This window comes from Podarcis tiliguerta (assembly GCF_965153285.1).
Source record: "Podarcis tiliguerta genome assembly, chromosome: 12".
NCBI lineage: Eukaryota > Metazoa > Chordata > Lepidosauria > Squamata > Lacertidae > Podarcis > Podarcis tiliguerta.
This window is the reverse complement of record NC_139545.1, coordinates 20,412,227-20,432,096: the sequence shown is the minus strand read 5'-3', so window position 1 is coordinate 20,432,096 and position 19,870 is coordinate 20,412,227. Positions and strand designations below refer to the sequence as shown.

Genomic DNA, 19,870 nt, shown 5'->3' with positions numbered 1-19,870 from the left:
CTGTAACCTGAAGCGTATGTAACTTGAAACAGCTTAGGAGACAGGTGGGGTTGGAGGAGAGAAGTGAGTGAGGAAAAGACTGAATACATCTCCCATACTATTATGTTCCATATCACCCCTCCTTAAGCAGTTTATCTAGGATTTCTTGTTCAAAGACTTGGTCCCCCCCTTTTTTTTAACACTCAAGGGGCTTCTGGCATATATTCCGCATGGGAAAGTAATATAATATGCAACTTAAGTTTTCTATAGTTTCCACAAAGAAGTCCCATTATGAACAGAAAGAAAGACCTCTTGGTTTTGTGAATTTAATAATAAAATGAACATTTGTGTTTAGAACACTTTTAAAGGTTTTCTCTTTGCTCTTAATAAAAGGAACTAATGTTATTTCTCCAAACTAATTACGAGGCTTTACAGTGAACTTTAAAGGCTAATCTTACCAAGCAGCCTGAAGAACTGAGTAAGAACCTGCTCTCTTAAAGAGGAACAAAATGTGGTATTGAGCTATTCTCTGAAATTCTGACCAAAACAGTTCTTCAGTATAACTGGCAAGCCCTATAGACTATTGTCACAGGTTAGGGTGATCAAGAATTGCAGTGAGCTAGTGTCCCCTGCTAATGCTGTTTCTGAGCATTTTCTGGGACCCAGATGGAAATGAAGCAATTCCTTTGCATACTGATAAGCAGGCGCCTGCTAAACACGGACCTCAATTTTTCTTGTGGTTTGCCCCCATCACAGACCGCAACATATTCAGTTGTCTGAAAACTGGGAATATTCAAGTCCTATCTCTGCTTACAATGACTCCTGTATTTTTTGGTATAGTTCCAGAACATCAATTCACAGCTAATTAAGATTCTTTGAATCCTGTGAAATTCTTAAAATATGCCTGTATTCTCTTAATCTGACAGGCGGGTAGCAGACTGCAAAAACTGGCAGGGGAGTATCCAAAAAAACCTCCCACCTAAACAAACAAACAAACAAACAAACAAACAGAGCACCCCACAAACAAAATGCAGTGGTCATTTTCCTCCCTGCTGAAAATATTCCACTGTAAGATAAAGAATGAATAGAAGGTAAGAAACTTGATTCCTTTATATAAGGTAAGAGGTTCTTTTCCAATTGCAATTCTTATATAAAATCATTGGATGGATTCACTTCTGATGTGTTAACTGCAGCCAGAAAAGCTCTTAACCAGAGTTGCATTTTAATACATCTAATTGAAGGCTCACAGTAAATGATTGAATTAACTTGCTATATCAAATTATCAGCTCTCCCACTTTTGGTAGGAAATCTGCTGGAGACGAAATTATGTGACAACACGCTTTTACCATCTTTTCAATTGCTCTCTAAAACACCTGACCAAAAAAAAAAAGTTTAGCGAAAGGGAAGCATTGGTCTTATAAATCAAGTATATCAATTTATGGCTCATATTTATTTCACATTGTACACTGACTTCCATGGAATCTCTTGTGATTTACAACACTTGTGAAAGTGGAAATTGAATCCGACCTTTAGAAGAGCGCCATTATGGGAGGGGAAGTGATAAAAGAATAATACAAGTCAGCACTCATCTTAGGCAACCAGACAGTCATTTATCAGCTGCTTAAATATTGGCTAAATTGACCTGGGGGAGTCAGAAGTATTTAAGGCACTGCTGTGAGAAACTTGGCTAGATAGACTGTTACTTTGGTTCAGTACTTCAGTGCAATATTGTAATTGAACAGAAGAAATTAAATAAGAATGACTGTTATAGCATACAGAAAAAGGGCAGCTAACGCTGTGCCCTCCAGATATTGTCTGATCCCTCTCCCAAGACCCCAAGCATTAGCTATGTTGGCTGGGGCTCATGGGAGGCCAAATCCAACAGAATCGTGGATAGATTTGCCACTCCCAATAAAGAGGGTTGCATCTAAGATCTATGGATTCTATTTACATTTTCAAAAAAGAGAAGGCTCTTTGGTCACTGAGGATGATGAAAGGGTTGGTTGTAATATTGTTTTTCATAAGGCCCTTGTCAGCACTAATCTAATATCTTGGGATTTGACTAACTGAACAGTGGGAACCTTGAGAATTTCCAGGCAGATGGGATAGCATTTTTATAAATCCACAGAGTTCACAGCAAGAAATTCCCAGATATCACCCAAACACTTTGGCCAGATCTCTAAGTCCATGATCTCTTCTGCATCCAGCAGAACACCCAGAGCACCTCATTTATCAGAGCCACTAGTTGCATTAGGTACAAAATACAATCTGAAATTTCAGTGTGCTTGCCTGACTGCTTGGCCCTTGGATCATTAACAAACTAGAACACTCAATGACACACAATTGCCAATACAACTCAAGTGTGTATCTTAGGGTTTATCCAAGCCTTGTCTGACAGTAATGCACTACATCTGTCTGGCTCCTGGACATATTGGTCGTGCCCGTGTCTGTGAATGACAAATCTATTTTGGAATATCACGAACTTGGCAAATCCATACCCAAGAATATCACCAGTAGTAAAAACTCTCATTTCCTTCTTGTCCCAAAGATTTGCTCCATGCTTCTTACCCAAGTCACAGCAGGTACAGCCCTGTGTTACGCTCCATGCAAACCTAATGACTTAAATATGTGTTAGCTGGCAAATCCTTCCTGTGAAATAGACATAGGACTTTTCTAATCAATGAATGTGTTCCTAAATCTACCTTCAGTTTTTAAAAGATGTCATACTGCTGGCATATAGATAAAATTAAATGAGGGAGATATGCAGGACAAATGAAGCGACAGGACAGCATATCCACCAAGACTCTTTCCTTCCCCATCAGAAATCTGACAGTTTTGCCTGAACTTGAACTTATGATTTATTTTAAAGACATGATGTCTGAATGGCAGCAGGTACAATGACTCACTCTAGCCTGACCTTTTCCCAGAGGGAGGGGGGAGCCTCTGTACAATCCCAATAAGCAATATACACCACACCAGTTGCTGTGCTCTTAGTTTCTCAAGGAAAGGGCAGGGGAGCATACTAATAACCTTGATCATTTCACAGCATCAGTACTGGAAGACTCTTCAAAAAAATTAGAAGTTAACAGTCGCACAAAAACATGTAAGGAGTGTGTGTGAGAGAGGGGAGAGAGAGGGAGAGAAAGAGGTATTGGCATTTACTTCATATACACTATCCAATTGGATAGTGTATAACAACTACACAACTATATTTCTGCTAGGAGGAGAATGACATTTTACTATCAATTCAAAATTGCAGTTCTAGCTCTTGGAAAATACAAAACTGTTATGCCTTAGCTGAAGCAATATTGCCTGGATTCTTAACAATGGAGCAATTGTTTGGAAAGTCCTATACCTACATGCCTTCTTACATAAAGTGCACAGTGATTCGTGCAGCCAAATTCTAAGCATGCTTACTCAGAAGCATATCCCATTCTGCACAGTTGGATTGACTCTCAAGAAAGTGTACATATGATTTCCACATTAAAATGCATCATTTTAAAAAGCAGCACAGGAAATGGATTTAGGCAAAATCAAACTCTGTCTGAGTGTAGGAGATACTTTACAATACAGTGGTACCTCGGGTTACATACGCTTCAGGTTACAGACGCTTCAGGTTACAGACTCTGCTAACCCAGAAATAGTACCTCGGCTTAAGAAGTTTGTTTCAGGATAAGAACAGAAATCTCGTGGCGATGGCAAAGTGACAATGTGAGGCCCCATTAGCTAAAGTGGTGCTTCATGTTAAGAACAGTTTCAGGTTAAGAGCGGACCTCCAGAATGAAGTAAGTTCTTAACCCGAGGTACCACTGTACTGAAGGTTCCCTGTAACTTCCAGTGATTTTTCACTTCTGTTTGATGCTACATCAGGGAACCCAGGGCTGTTGATCTGAGGGCTATGACAACATTCCAACTATGGGATCAGATACAGTCTAACAGAACATAAAATGTTATGAATATGTAAATAAACAAGATGCATGATATTTCCACAGCAGTAACAACTTGAAGCTCCTAAACTGACTGTGACATTAACAGATATAAAAAAATGCAGTTTTCCCCATGTTTATGTAAATTGATTTCAACATACATAATACATGCACTAAGATAACAAACATTTTAAATGTTGGGCATTTGATTCTTACACAAATTGCTTTTGTTGCATCTCAAGTAATTTGTATTTGCACTATTCAGTTATGTCCATGCGTGCATAATATATTTGCAAATGGCAATCACATCTTTCCATCCTTCTCTAGTTTAAAGGATTATTTCAAGCGCTATTCCAAAGAGCTTGCTACGTCACTGCTCTTTTGATTGTCCTTTGTAAGTATGAAAGCAAAGACAAAAGACCTCTAGGACAAGAAAAGTCCAGTACGTTCTGAGTGCATTGATTTTATCATTGTTCATAACTGCTCATCAGTGTTCCACTCTTGTAAAAACTATTCAAGTTTTTTAGCAGTGAGAAGTACTATTTACATCTCTCCCCTGCTAACCGTTTGTTAACATCTCGGACAGCTGTATGCACCATTTTCTGCTGTGTGTGAAGTAGATAGAAAGAAGAATTTGCTTCTGGGGAATCTATAGATCCTATCACTGTGAATGTGCCCATTTCTAAACTCTTTCCTGTCAGCCGTATGATTAGTCTCAAGAAGCAGATATCTTATCAGAATCCTTCTCTCAAATATGCTTGCCAGCCCATATTTTGTAAACCCAAGGATTTCAGTCCTAGGATTTTTAAAGTTACTATCCTCTGAAATTCCCTAAAAAGATGGAGCAACCTTATATTGACATTTACATGTTCCAACGTTAAAAAAATAAAATCATTTGTACATAAGTACAAAGTTTTTAACAGCTGATCGCCCCGCAAAGCTCAAAATAAATTAGCAGCCAGAAAAACACTAGCTCTGCAATAATAAGACCTATAAGTTTAATTACTTCAGACTGTGCAGATGGATTCAGAAAATGAAGCTTTTGATATCATGAGGAAACAAAGAACGGCTATAATTATTTTTCCTTTGGACAGAACTGGGTGAAAGTTGCAGGAATAGTAGCCCCTCCTCAGGGGGAGTAGCTCTTGAAGGAGAGTGGAGATGGTGCCATCCTGGGTTGTTGGTGGCAAGTCTGCAGGTATGTGTACCAATGCAGTACAGTGGTACCTTGACTAAAGTCCAGTCTATTATAAGTCTGTTTTGGACTAAGTCCAATTGCAACCTGGAAATGAGTGCTCCGTCTTGAGTCATTTTTTTATATATAAGTCGGGCCTGGCTGCTGTTTTAGGGGGCACTTTTCATCATCTGGTTCCTGCTAAGTGTGTTTCGTTTGTTAATTGAGCCCCTCATTGCTAATCAGAGGCTTCCTGTTGAGTCTATCGGCTGTTGAGTCCCGAGCACCCACGCAACACAGAGGTGATATTTGGAGGTTTCGTTTTTACTATCTTTTTTGCGTTTTGGTTTGTGTGGCTTTTTTCATTTTTTTGACTGTGACTTCACTTTATGGGGCTGACCTGTGACCGTGGCTTGTGACTTTGTTTTTGTGACTTGTTTCTGTAACTGTGTTTCTGAATCCAGTTCAGCTACTGGTTGATTGTGTGACTGCAGAAATGGATAAAAGCCCCCCCCCCCCCAATCCAAACAATGACTATCATCAGTGCACGTAAGGGGGAAAATGTAAATTTTTTTCATCTACAATTCTGTCTTATTTATTTTATAGTACAGTACATTGATTATTGCCTTCATTTTATGGATCAATAGTCTCCTTAGACAGTAAAATTTGTGTTAAATTGCTGTTTTAGGGGGTGTTTTTCATTGCCTAGAACGGATCAATCCATTTTCAATTACTTTCTATGGGAAAGCACGCCTTGGTTTAAGTCCGCTTTGTTTTAAGACCAGACTTCTGGAACGGATTATGGTCTTAAATCAAGGTACCACTGTAACCACCAACAATTCAGAGTCACACCATCTCTGCTTCATCTGGCACCAAGGAATGCAGTGCCACCACTCGGAACGTGCCACTACCTCTGCTGTCCCACTCACAAGCTACAGCTAAACCTGTCAAATTGGATAAAACAATCCACTTATTTTGCACTGGGCACCTGGGCATAATCCCTCATAAATAGATCAATTCCAGGATTTTTGTAGAACAAGAGCATTGATATTTTGCTGAAATTCCAGCATCCATTATTTGTATTATAGTTCCCAATTCTGACTGCATTACACAGTTCTTCAAGGGGGGGGGGCATTTATACCCTTGCATGTCTAGCATATTGCTGGCAGCTGCTGACCCATTTGTAGTATGCAGCTGCGAATCTACATACTTAAAATTAGCATTGATATCTTCCTTATTGCAACTAGGTTATATGCTTGCAACGAAGCTACTTTTTCCTCTTTCTCTCAAGTGTTTTCAATATAGAAAGTGTGTATTTAAAATGTTGCTCCACTGTCTCTGTGTTGGATAATGATATTACAGGGGGTGGAGAATAACTGGGCCACATATTGATTGATCACATGGAGAAGCTATTATTTCCTGACATCTAGCTACAAGTGAATGTGTTTCACACTTGAGAGAGGGAACGAGAGGATAATTTTTTCAGAGGTTGGAAATGGAGCAAGACACTTCAAAATAAAAAAAGTATGGAAAAAATGAATGCCATTTTTTCAACCCGTTTTTTTGTTAAACTGAAAACATCTGAAACTTTCAACTTGCCATTGACTTTGTCATCGTTGAAGATAAATTATTGTTTTTGACTAGCCTGAGTAAATTTCATTTTTTCCTCTCTATATATACATAATTAATAATGATGGTTTGGCAGAGCAGATATTAACTTTCCAGCTTTATTTCTGAACAGCTCTTTCCAAAGAACGTGGACAGAAAAAAAATGTAAAATGTATGAACGCCACTATGGAAAATTTTAAAACTGTTGGCATTTCCATGTGACATAAATTGTAAATCTACATTTTTAAAATATTGATGTCTAGGATTTGCCAGCATATCAACTCCCATGTCCCTTCTCTTTTTATTCATGACATTCCCTTGTGTCTTAAGAGGTAAGTGAACAAGACTTTTTAGTTTCTTTCACATATATATGCTTTCCCTACTGGCTTCTGGTTTAGGTAATCTCAGGGATGGATAACCTGCAATTCTCCAAGATGTTGCTGTGCTATAGCTGCCATAATCCTTGACCACTGTTCATCCTAGCTGGTGCTGATGGAACATCTGGAGGGTCAGATATTTTTACCCAATGTATGCATGCACTTGTAAATGTACCTGTTCACAACATGTGCTGCATGCATGTTTGAATGAACATGATCGTACACACATCTCAGTGCCAATTCACTTGGCATTTTTGGGTGGTGATATCCAGTCTAAGTGAAACAGCTTGGGTTTGGGGTAGATGGTGCACAATGGAATCACTTGACCATTCACTGGAATCATACAACAACTAAAAAAATGCTCATGTGAATCTTCAATACTGCTGGCAATGTTGAACAAATTATTTTCTTGGGAAATGTGGCATGACTCATGCTCTTAACAATGAAAATGACATAATCATTATCTATTTGAAACATTCAAACATATTAATATAAAGCCACCTTTCATACTATTGTCGTTTGCTAATTAGAACGATTGATTGATAGGCATCTGATGTGTTTTATCTTAGCTTTGACTAGAAAATTAAATTAATATGAATTCATTTCTACTGAACTGAATTAATTTCTAATGAAGCTGCTGTCCCTGTTCCCTTCAATGCTGTAGTTCTGGAATATGCATCTAATTATATTGGACATTTAAAAAAAAATAGAAGAATTGAATGCTGAGAACACCAATATTCATCAATTGACAGATAACATGAGAGCTTAATGTAGTTCCTCATCAAGGAGGTGTTTTTAACTGAAAATTTGAAGTGGAGGCAACACATGCTGCTCTTGATCCCACATGACTGTGAAATCATCTGTGAAATAAGGAGATCAGAAGAAGAGCAGTGTGTTCCTTTGTGGAGACATTGTGTAATTATTTTGGTTGAAACAGTGCATTGTTCTCTGGGTACAAAAGCAACAATGTTGTTTTGTTTAGGAGAGAGGCAAGAAATCCAGAAACATAGTACCTGATATTTTCCAAAACCTCTTAAATATTCTACAGATTGAGCTTTTTAAACAAGGACTGCATGGCTTTCTTTATGATGAAAGTGTTCCGGATTAGATCCTCTGTTATTTACTCTGAGCCTAAGCTGTAGTTCAGCAAATAAAGTGTTAAGGTAAACTGCAGGGAGGAAAGACGTGAAATAATAGCTATGTTTGCCCTGCACAGATCTTGGCCCTGTCCCTGCTATTTAGGCTATGCCAAAAGGGACTGTACAATAATTGCTTCCCACTGCTCCTTACTCTAGCTCTGCTGTTTGAAGAAGTGCTATTCTCATGGGGGTTGGAAGAAACATGTACTGGCAGGAAATGCTAGCAGCTAAAACCCAGCTTTCGCATTCCAAATGGATACTCATCCCAAGGCTTATTAGCATTTGAACTTTTTTAAAAAATTATATATATATATTAATTGCCAGCATCCTATCCTAAATATTGTTTGATACTTGGATTAGGGTTGCCATATTTCAAGAGGTAAAAATATGGACCCCCCCCCCAAGTTGTTGAGCCAGAAAAGGTTATCTTAGATACATAAATACATCAGACTATTGCTGAAACTATCAAAAGGAATAGACAAGAAAATGGGTAGGAGAAAAAGCTTTGATTTTATCTCCTGGATCCTGCAACACCAAAAGAGGGCCAATGTGGAAGAAAAATATACAGCACTGTAACATCTAATCATCCATTTTTTAAAATATACCAATTTATAAGTTACATAACCAGTACAGAATACTGGGACGGCCAGCGCTATGCAGTTGAAATGATCAAACTTCCATGCAGTAGCTCATAACAAAAGTCCCACACTTTTGTTCAAAAGTTCTAGTACTTTTGAATGATAGGATATATACATATGATCTTCAATTAATTCCACTCCAGGGAATATCAGCTCCAGGTCACCTGCATGCATACTTGTTGATTTCAAGGGACAATTTCTATGAGTCACACAGGCACACACCTTAACAAATAGAACTTTCAGATTTTAACTCTCACACTTTGCCAATAAAAACAGTTCAGACATCTGACTGAGAGTCATTGTGTGTAAAACAGTGAAGCAATGACAGATCAGCGATGAACCCTGATGTGAGAGCAATGAGTCGAACTCTTACAGTCATCTGAGATCTAACACAGGGATTGACAATTAACTCTTATTTTCCCTCCTACTCATCCAGGCAACTTAAATAATACAAATGCTAGATTGTTCTTTGACATGCTGCTAGTATATATGACAAAACAGGTGGGCAGAGCGAGCCTGACCCCACAGCTCCACTGGTAAAGAAAAGGCAGAGATTGTAGGCATCTTTGCTGCCTGCAAAAATGAACTCTGTTGGTGGGCAGGCCTCATACGCTGCAGAGGCCCTTGTTATCAATACAGAAAGCTCTGTAGGCAAAGATCTACCATGAGTATTCCTGCTGATAATAGCTGGTGTTACAGCACACATTGGGATGGGCAAGTTGAAGGCAGCCTTTTAATCTTTTAAGGCCCCATTATTCCCTGGTGAGGCGCTCCCATCTATGCCAGCCTAGAATTGCATACCCTCCTCAAGTGTCTTGGGGGGGGGGGAGGACATCCTGGTTTTTCCCCCTGCAAGAGCACAGTAGCCATTTTGGTCGCAGTGATCGCATGTGATTTTTGCACCAAGATTTCCGGCCCCCCTCCAAAAAACCTGTGGCTTTTTCAGGGCCACCATCTTGTGCAACACTCAGAAATATGCATGAGAGCACGGCACTGAGAAATGTGTGTCTTTTGGACTCTGTTATCTTAGATGGGAGCATGGACAGGAAGACATGCATCCTAGTTTTGGGACTCATCATATTGGGGGGTATGGAATTGGCATAAATAATTATCACACCATTGAAATCTGTGGGAAACAGTTACAAAGAGAATTGGATGCACACAAGGGAAAAACAAAATACATTCAACACCTTAGCTCCTGCCCCAAGCTAGAAGGACTTTGGAAGCTGTGGATGATACACCACCCTATAATATTATTATTTTGGCATTTCATTAGTATGAAGTAAAAACATTTGTATAGCAGCGATTCCATTGGTGGCTGGACTAGATGGCCCTCAGTGTCCCTTCCCAACCTACAATTCTATGATTCTATATTCATAACAAAGAGGTTGCAAATGAGTCATTAAAAATTATGGCTATACACAAACCCACCAAACACTACAAGCACATCTGACTCACTCAAGAATCCTGAAAACTACAGTTTACAACTCGTAGCAAACTTAAAAGCTAGTTACCAGGAAACTTGGGAGGAGGGTGCTTCAAATGTGTGGTGTATATGCAGCTGACAATACAAATTCCCTACACCTGTTAAATACACCTTAAATATAAACATTAAAACCAACAAATCTATTGTTAGTCACTGTAATGCTACGTTAATGTAAAGGTCTTGTACTTTGTGACACCTATACGCAAGGAAATCAAGACCTAGTAAGTTACTTTCTCCCACAGATTGGCTTAATAGCTGTTGGAAGTATACCCTTGATGGTTACACTAACATAGTTTCTTAGATTAAGAGAACAGAGTATCAGACAGGACAGCTATAATACAACATTGCATTAGAGAAGGATTTTGTACAGAATCGCTGGCCTACCTGGCAGCATGTCAGTATGCCTAATCCCCAGTCCAGGGTCAACCAACTTGTCCAAAGCCCAAACCAAAGCAACAGTCCCACAGAGATCCTGGAGTGTACAAGCTGAGGGCCATCAACATGGGCAGTTGAGCAGACACAGCACCTCAGCTTTGCTGTCCTTTTTCACTTTGCATGCTGATTGCAGCATCTGGGCTTGGAGGCATGTGACCCTTATCTGTTCTGAGCCTACTTCAGCTGAGGAATCACACACCTCCTCTCAGAGCTAGCCAGCCCCACCTGACCAGCTAGGGAGCTGGGCTATGGGCTCTTGCCTGCTTCAGCCAGCCTCTTAGAGAGCCACTCCTGCTGCTCCCTACATATCAAAGCCTGCCATGTTTGTGGAGACAGGGCCCCCTCTGGCTCTTGGTGATGGGTCCTGATGCTCTGGTTCCTGCACACTGACCCCCATCCCCTCGTCATCCGTCATCACCCCGTGAGTACTTCCTACACCAACCTCTCCTTCCCCAACCCCAGCTTGCCCCAGTGTGTCCCACTCATGGCTACACCCCTCTCCTATTCCTCCTCCCCGTTGTTCTGCCAGTTCATGACAGGATTTCACCAAGCACTAGTTATGGGTTTACAATTGAGCATGAGATGGCAAGCTTAAGTTGTTTGAGTTTACAATTGTTTTGCGTATGTGAAGCAAGCTGTTTCATTATTTGTGCGACTGTTGGTCTTGAGTTAAGAAATATTGCTGTAAGTTATTTCTAGTAATGTCTTTTGGAATGTATCCACAGGGTTGTTGTTTTTTTTTAAAAAAGTGATCATTAGTGTTGAGATGATTATCTAGTATTTTTATGAATGTAGCATCTATAATGCTGTTTATAGCTAACTTAAGAAAAAGTAAAAAGAACAACATCTACCCTCACATCAGATTACAGGAGTGTGTGTGAGAGAGAGGGGGGGGGGAGAGAATGCCTCACCTATTTTATTCTATTATGGCATTTCGTTGTATTTAACTAAATATTGCAGACATCCAACACAAAGTGGATTCAAACATGTCACACATTTAAGGCACTTTTAAATCACATGCAGTCAGTAATCCTGGGAACTGTAGATTACTCCACCTCCCAATCTGCAATTCCTAGTACTCTTAACAAACTACACTTCCCATAATTCTGGATGGGGAAGTAAATATATAAGGCTGGGGTGTTGTTTGTGGAGTTTTTTGTATCTTTATTTTAGAGTTATGTGGAAATGGTTCTATGGTTTTGTATTTTTAATGTTTCATTTATTGGTTATGACTTGCTATGTTGTAGTTACAGGGGTTTTTTTTAATGTTGTAAGCTGCCTTGAGCATGGTTTGAATTGTAGAAAGGTGGTATACAATTAAATAATGCAGGTATGCCATCAGTGATCAAGACAAATCCCCACCACCATTAAATACACCTTAACTATAAACATTAAAACCCCAGGGGAAAGTTTGCTAGCAAATCTATTGCTAGATACTGTAATGCCACATTAATGTAAAGGCATTGTATTTGTTGACATTTAAAAAGCTTTGACCTGGCAAGTTCCACAGCTGGTTTTTCCTAATATTTTTATAAAGGTCATGTTTATGGTATAATAAGCACACACGTGCAAGAATTGTTAATCAAAGGACTCTTATGTCATCAGCAGATTTTCAAAGTTTCTCCTCCACTGTCTTCTGAACATAACTTGCTCTTTCAAGAGAACCACAACGGGTTTAAAAAATAAAATTATTTCTTCCTCTCTTATGTTGCTATAATGTCTTGAAATGAGTGCTGTGTTATTGTGAATGGAACCTTACACTGTCTACTCAGAAGTAAGTCCCACTGTATTCAATGGAGCTTACTCCCAGGTAACTGGGTACAAACTGGGCAGCCTTACACTGCAATCCTAAACATTTGTACTTAGAAGTCCCACTGAGTTCAATAGGATTTACTCTCTGGTATGTTCCTGATCATTCTCACAGTTTCTATCATCATCATCATCATCATCACCATATCCCATATTTTTCCCCTGACAGGGATTCAAGGCAGCTCATAGCTAAAAAATAATTTCATTATTCCACTTATCTGTGGAAGGTGTTGTACACGATCCCTTCCTTTGCATATTTTTTCTTTAAAACAATCCTGCGAGGCAGGTTCAGCAGAGGGATCCGATGTAGATGTGTATATGACGTCTATGCGTGCAGCAAGATCAAACATGGGAGAAGCTTCCTGATGTAGAATAGGATGTCCCTATTTTCACCTGAGAAATGTTGGAGAGTATGTAGGATGCCAGCAACTCCAAAGCATGTAGCAAAATACTAAGGGCAAAATCAAGCCAAGTTAAGCATTTTCAGTCCCTTTATTTCAACAGGAAAGCCAACCATGACCTCGGTCAAAGGGACCTAAAAATGGTAGGATTGGGCCCTATGTGTATTCAGCTAGTCCAAAACAATCAAATATTCATTGTTTTTGTTTTGATTTCTTTAGAATTGAGCGCATTACTTTATTATATACACGCTGTAACTTGAACCACCCTGAGCTGACTAAAATATGGATTAAAGTAGTGTTTAAAGGTATCATTTACAAAGACACAATAGAGTACTTATCTAACTGAGATGGCAGGATAAGATATTTCGGGGTTTGTTTGTTTTTTACTAGTGCTTACAAAGGAAAAACCTGAATGGGGCCAGAGGCTGGATAGATTTCACAATGGGATTAGACATTTATAAGGTTTTTATAAGTTTTGTAGTTAGCTATCACTTACATTTACAAGTGTTATAAACATCTATGCTGTCAGGCATAAACTAGTCAACAATTGATGCGGGTTTCGAAATAGCTTTTTTCTTTGTTCAGCAATTGTGTTATTGAGGTTCTGCCAAATCAAGGATCAAGGATCTGAAATTGACTCTCTGGCTCTGGTTCTCTAAGACTGAACATAAGCCAATAGTTACAAGGCCCAAGCTCAGCCATGTCAAATGGAACTTCCTAAAGGCTTTAACTTTCCCATCTAGTACTCTAGTATGGTAAGCATGAGCTGCTGGTCCTTTCTCTCTCTCAGGACAGGAGCTAAGGGTAGACTGCTATTCCACAAGTGTTTTGCTCCACATTCTGAAAGGTAATGGGTATCTTCTAGGCCACTTCCATGTCTTCATGACAGAAGATGAGGAGTTCCATAGGATAACACAACAGAGAAGGCTCTGTTTCACACAATGGGCCACACTTTTTGGTGGGACTACAGGGAGAACCTCCCCTAGAGACCAAAAGGCTTGGGCAACACCTTGAATTCGTGATGCAACACCTTCAACTGGGTGTCGAAGCAAACATGCAGCCAACACAGTTCTATTCTGCATTTTTTAGTTATGCTAAAAAACCATTTTGCCAGCATACTTATACTGCAGTTTCATGTTTTATGGTTATTGTATTTTAGTATTATTATAAAGCGATGTACTTTATTATTTTCATTTTGTGAGCAACCTGGTGAGCATTATTATTGGTCAGCCAATATAAATTGCTGTAAATAAATAAAACATATCAATAGTGTGCAACCATAAAGTTTACTGGATCACCCACCTCACAGTGCAGGACCATCGACATATTAAGTGTGCAGATCAACTCACAAAAGCAGACCACAAGAACATTACTGTGAGGTGCCTATATAACCAATAACAGTAGATGGTGTGTGTAAGTAAACTAAGCTATGTGTTTGGTTGATACCTCTCCCCAACAGGCTGTGAAAAACTCCAGAATGACCTCTTAAAAATGGTGGACTGGCAACAAAAGAGCCAGTTCAATGTAGAAACACAGTTCAGTGGCAAATCACATGCTTTGTGTGCATAAGCTCCCAGGTTCCATTTTTGACATCTGCACTTAAAGGAATCAGGGAGGTAGCAGATGACAAGAAAGACTTCTGCCCAAGACCCTGGATAACCACGGCCAATCAGTGCAGACCAGCCTGGGCTATTATGGACCAATGGGGCTGATTCATATGTTTACATATGGTTGTTCAGGTTCAACACATGTAAATGAAACACAATTTACGAATGAGGCAGAAACCCCGAACTTCACATGTGCAGCTCGAATTGGCATGGCTAACCAGGAATGACATCTTGACAACAAGGTGGGTAGTGCAGTGCAAATGTTAACTCAGTCTGCAAGAAGCAGTGAAAAAGGCAACAGAAGGATAATACGACATTTATACAACCAGTGGTTAGGGCTGTATTTTGCATAGTGTGTACTACTACTACTACTAATAATAATAATATTAACAACAACAATTTTATTTATTTATATGCCACCCATCTGACTGGGTTGCCCCAGCCACTGGGGGGCTCCCAACAAAAATAGTAAAAACACAATACAACATCAAATACTAAAAAATAGGATAAACGTATCCTATCTCAGATCAATCCTAAAGCTGGGAAAGGTACAAAAGGGACAACAATGATCAAGAGATTGAAGCACTTCCCTTATGACATATGGTTTGGGAGGCTATTCTTTTAAAAGGAAAAAAAAGACTACTAGTAAGGACCCAGTGGAGGCTTAAAGGATAGAGAAAAAGGGAAGTACTTTTTCACACAATGCATAATTCACATGGATTTGCTGCCACTAGATGTGCTACAGGCTTAGATGGATTTGACAGAAGATTAGGGGGGGGGGGGGAATCGTGTTTATTAGGTCAGTCATGGGAAGAGTTGAATGAGAACAGCCAATCTAATCCAGCATTCTGTTTCACACAGTGGACAACCTGATGCATCAGTCCTCTCCCACAGTTGTCCCCTAGCAAGTGGTACTTGGAGTCATGCTGCTTTTTGATCTTGGATATAGTATCTATAGCCATCATGATTTGTAGGCACTGAAAGCCTCAAACTCCATGAATTTGTCCAATGCCCTTTTAAAGCCATCAAAACCGGTGGACATCACAATGTCCACAATCCCATGGTCTATGTATAGTATTATTTCCTTTTTTTAATTGCCATTATTTTCACAACATTCAGCAGCTACAAGCTATAGTGACAAAAATGGAGCCTCCAAGTTCCAAATACCAGTTGCTTGATGCAAAGAGCAGACAGGCATGTTCATGTCAAGTCCTTCTTTGAGGTTTCCCCCATCAAAAGTCTTTGTTTGGCCAACAGGATGCAGAACTATACGGACTTTCAGTCTGCTCCAGCAAGGTTTTGCTTATACAGTGGTACCTCGGTTTAAGAACAGCCCTGTCTACGAACTATTCAGTTTACAAACCCCGCAAGACTGGAAGTAGTGTCCCGGTTTGCAAACTTTACCTTAGTCTAAGAACGGAATCCAAACGGTGGAAGGGCACCGGCAGCGGGAGGCCTCATTAGGGAAAGCCACCTCAGTTTAAGAACGGTTTCAGTTTAAGAAGGGACTTTCGGAACGGATTAAGTTCGTAAACCGAGGTACCACTGTATTCTTAAAATGCTAACCTAATTATTCCTTCTGAACTCCAGATAGGGTGATCAATAAGACTGGGTATAGGCAGTAGACAGAACTATCACAAAGGGAATCTTACTGGAAAGGAAAGCTGAGCTTTATCATGTTTGGCATCAAAAATAATTCCCACACAATTTCACTGTAGGATTGTCCTGTAGCAAAACGGATGATCTAATCTCAGTAAGCAGAAGATGCCAAACTAGATAATTCTTTCCCTACTAAAATCTGTTAAGAGTGCCTATATTAAGATGCACCACATTAATAAAAAAAAACTGATCCTTTTTCTTTTGCAGACTACAAATATGGAACATATCAGTGGGGTAAAAAAAAGCAAAACAAATAGTAATTTGACCAACACTGATATATAAACGATTTCTTTTTTTTTAACAAAATGTACATTAGACAGCATCTTAAAAAGTAGAGACAGCACCTTGCCAACAAAGGTCCTTATAGTAAAAGCTGGACCATAAAGAAGGCTGATCGTCGAAGAATTGATGCTTTTGAATTATGGTGCTGGAGGAGGCTCTTGAGAGTCCCATGGACTGCAAGAAGATCAAACCTATCAATTCTTAAGGAAATCAGCCCTGGGTGCTCACTGGAAGGGCAGATTATGAAGCTGAGGCTCCAATACTTTGGCCACTTCATGAGAAGAGAAGACTCACTGGAAAAGACTCTGATGTTGAGAAAGATGGAGGGCACAAGGAGAAGGGGACGACAGATGACGAGATGGTTGGATAGTGTTACCAAAGCTACCAGCAGGAGTTTGACCAAACTGCGGGAGGCAGTGGAAGACAGGAGTGCCTGGCGTGCTATGGTCCATGGGGTCACGAAGAGTCGGACACGACTAAACGACTAAACAACACTACACTCCATAATGAAAGGATATGAAATTGAGAGGTTAACTAAAATTACACAATTTTTATTGAGAAAATGTGCAGATCAGATACAGCTTTCTCCTACGTTACCCCAACTGCTACTAAATAACAAGAAGATGATGATGATTCACAATGCTACAAGCTCACGAAGCAAAATGACAAAATACTGTCCCTTCTGGACCAAGGAATGAGTTACTTGAAACACCACCAATTGTTAATGATTTAGAATAAAAGCCTTTTATAAACAGGGCTGCTGTCCCTAATGCAGTTGATACAAAGTGTGGAAGAGAGGCAAAGAATTAGCTGACAGCAGAGCAACATCTGGATATATGAGTTGAGAGTCATAAGAGAAGAGAAAGTGTATTTTTAGGAATAAATATAGCTCAGCTATTGGTAAGTGATAAAAAGGTAAAGGGACCCCTGACCATTAGGTCCAGTCGTGACCAACTCTGGGGTTGCGGCACTCATCTCGCTTTATTGGCTGAGGGAGCCAGCGTACAGCTTCCGGGTCACATGGCCAGCATGACTAAGCCGCTTCTGGCGAACCAGAGCAGCACACGTAAACGCCGTTTACCTTCCCGCCGTAGCGGTACCTATTTATCTACTTGCACATTGACGTGCTTTCGAACTGCTAGGTTGGCAGGAGCAGGGACCGAGGAATGGGAGCTCACCCCGTTGCGGGGATTCGAACCACTGACCTTCTGATCGGCAAGTCCTAGGCTCTGTGGTTTAACCCACAGCGCCACCCGCGTCCCCTATTGGTAAGTGATGCTCCCCACTAAATTCAATAGCTGTTACTGAAGGAGGAAAGGGATAGGGAAGGAGCATACTTTTGACTTACTGCTGGCACCAGCTTCACACATAATGATTTCCTCAGAAAACATGTAAGTGCAGACATTATACATGCATCTTTAAGAACTCGCATTCACATACATGTATCTGGCCCAATCTGTTGGAGTTACAACAGTATGTGAGCTGTGTTACTGAGCTTGTATACATATTTGTATAGGCTGCAGGTTGTCTCCAGGGTTACCTGAATATTCCATCTGCTAGTCTCTGGAGAAAGTGACAATATGACAGTTAAACCGTTGCCTTGCTAGCTTGATGTTCTTTTCAGTGCGTTGTAAATAGTTACAGTCATTTATGAAGTTTTTTAATACGTACTTCAGTTGCATGTTGAATATTTTTTTTTCTGTCAACACAATCATCTGCGTTTCATATATCTTTACAAAAGTGTGGGAGGTGCAGGGGGTGGAGAGAGTAGGGAACAAAACAGAAATATTGAATTCTTATAGGAAAGTGTTTCGGCTTCCACCTTCTTCAGCTGCTGTGATGTAAATTAAAGGGTGTTGTAACCGAGGTAGCAATTATAGAACACTGAGGATGGAATATTCAGCTGTGTTGCATTTGCTCTAACTGCTCTTTAAAGCTGAATTGCAGCAAACACTATCCGAGTGTTCAGTGGATTGCCGTTTGCTCCAATTCAGCTTTAAAGAGCAGGTTTTCACAAGGAAAACTCAGGAGCAAAAACAGGAAAGGCACTAAGACACAGAGCTTTAAAGCATAGACCATGCCTAGAAATTGTGTATGATCCCTGAATTGAAGCCATGCGGTGATGTTAAGCTGTCAAACCTATATACCCATCTATATTGTGATATCAAGGCTGTGATTTTTTGGGTTGAAGTGGTTTGCAACTGGTTAAACCCCATCACCATTTCATAGAACTAAATGGTCTTACAAAAAATACAAAGTCAGCTAGATAATGCATCATTATCAGATTTAATTTATATACCGCTTACTTGCCAAAACGGCTTGTGAGCAGTTTCCAAATACAGTATAAAATCAGTTGCAAAATATGGTCACACATAATTAAAATACACAATAAACAATTGCATCAAAACATTAAAATGAGTATCCATAATTAAAATGAATGGGTGAAGAAGCCCATTAAAATAGCATAACAATTAAATAAAACTTTGAATCCTGAAATATAATTATTTGGTACTTATTTCAATAATGCAATTTAGTTTTTTAAATGCATATTTGCCAAAATACAAGAAATCCAAAGTAAATCTTGAAAGCATTGCAATGGGAATGAGAGAAGCTCCAAAGTCCACTTTCCACCTACAGGTACAGATGTTCCCCTGGTGTGAACAAGTATAACATACTCCTCTTTGTGTCTAAATCTATCTGATTTAATTTCCATCAGGGGAAAAACTGGAAGTGCAAACTCTTGTACATACTGTGCTGGGGGCGGGCGTATGGTTGGATGTGCAGTATTTTGGACAGTATCTTTGAATTAAGACAGCAATGATGGCAGGAAAAAAAATTCTGAACTACTACAGTGATGATTCTTTAGAAGTTCCTTTGCCATTTTCTGTTTCAGCTTTAAAGTAGAAAGTATTAAGTGACTGTAGAGGTACAGTCATACCTCGGGTTGAATGTGCTTCGGGATGAGCGTGTTTGAGTTGCGCTCCGCGGCAACCCGGAAGTAATGGAGCGTGTTACTTCTGGGGTTTTGCCGCATGTGCAGACGCTCAAAATGACGTAACACGTATGCACAGAAGTGCTGAAACATGACCCGTGCACGCGCAGATGCGCGGACATGGGTTACGTTTGCTTCTAGATGTGAACAGGGCTCCGGAATGGATCCCGTTCGCATCTAGAGGTACCACTGTATCTGTGTCTGTCTTTGTGTGTGTGTTTGCATAACTTATCCGTTTCACTGCTGCTGTTTGCAGCCTTTGCACACAATTCTTTGATCTTATAAATGGTGTGGATTAATTAATTAATCTTGAATGCCTGCAAGGAATGGTGGTGAATGGGAGAAACTCTAGAGAGAC

The 19,870-nt window shown here is 39.8% G+C and overlaps 1 protein-coding gene across 15 annotated transcripts in view; it reads right to left on the bottom strand.

Moving 5' to 3' along the window:
• Positions 1–19,870, bottom strand: part of ZNF385D (zinc finger protein 385D) — a 547,534-nt gene that overhangs the window by 137,271 nt on the left and 390,393 nt on the right. The window contains exon 1 of one of the 15 annotated variants that reach the window (XM_083404990.1): positions 18,061–18,088. The exons of 12 other annotated variants lie outside the window; for them this stretch is intronic. In XM_083404990.1, the coding sequence (XP_083261116.1) occupies positions 18,061–18,073 (13 nt within the window). In that variant the 5' untranslated portion in view covers positions 18,074–18,088. Of the gene's footprint in view, positions 1–10,711; positions 10,737–17,868; positions 18,022–18,060; positions 18,089–19,870 lie in introns of those variants that run through there. 2 more of the 15 variants (XM_083404987.1, XM_083404991.1) reach the window with 2 other exon arrangements.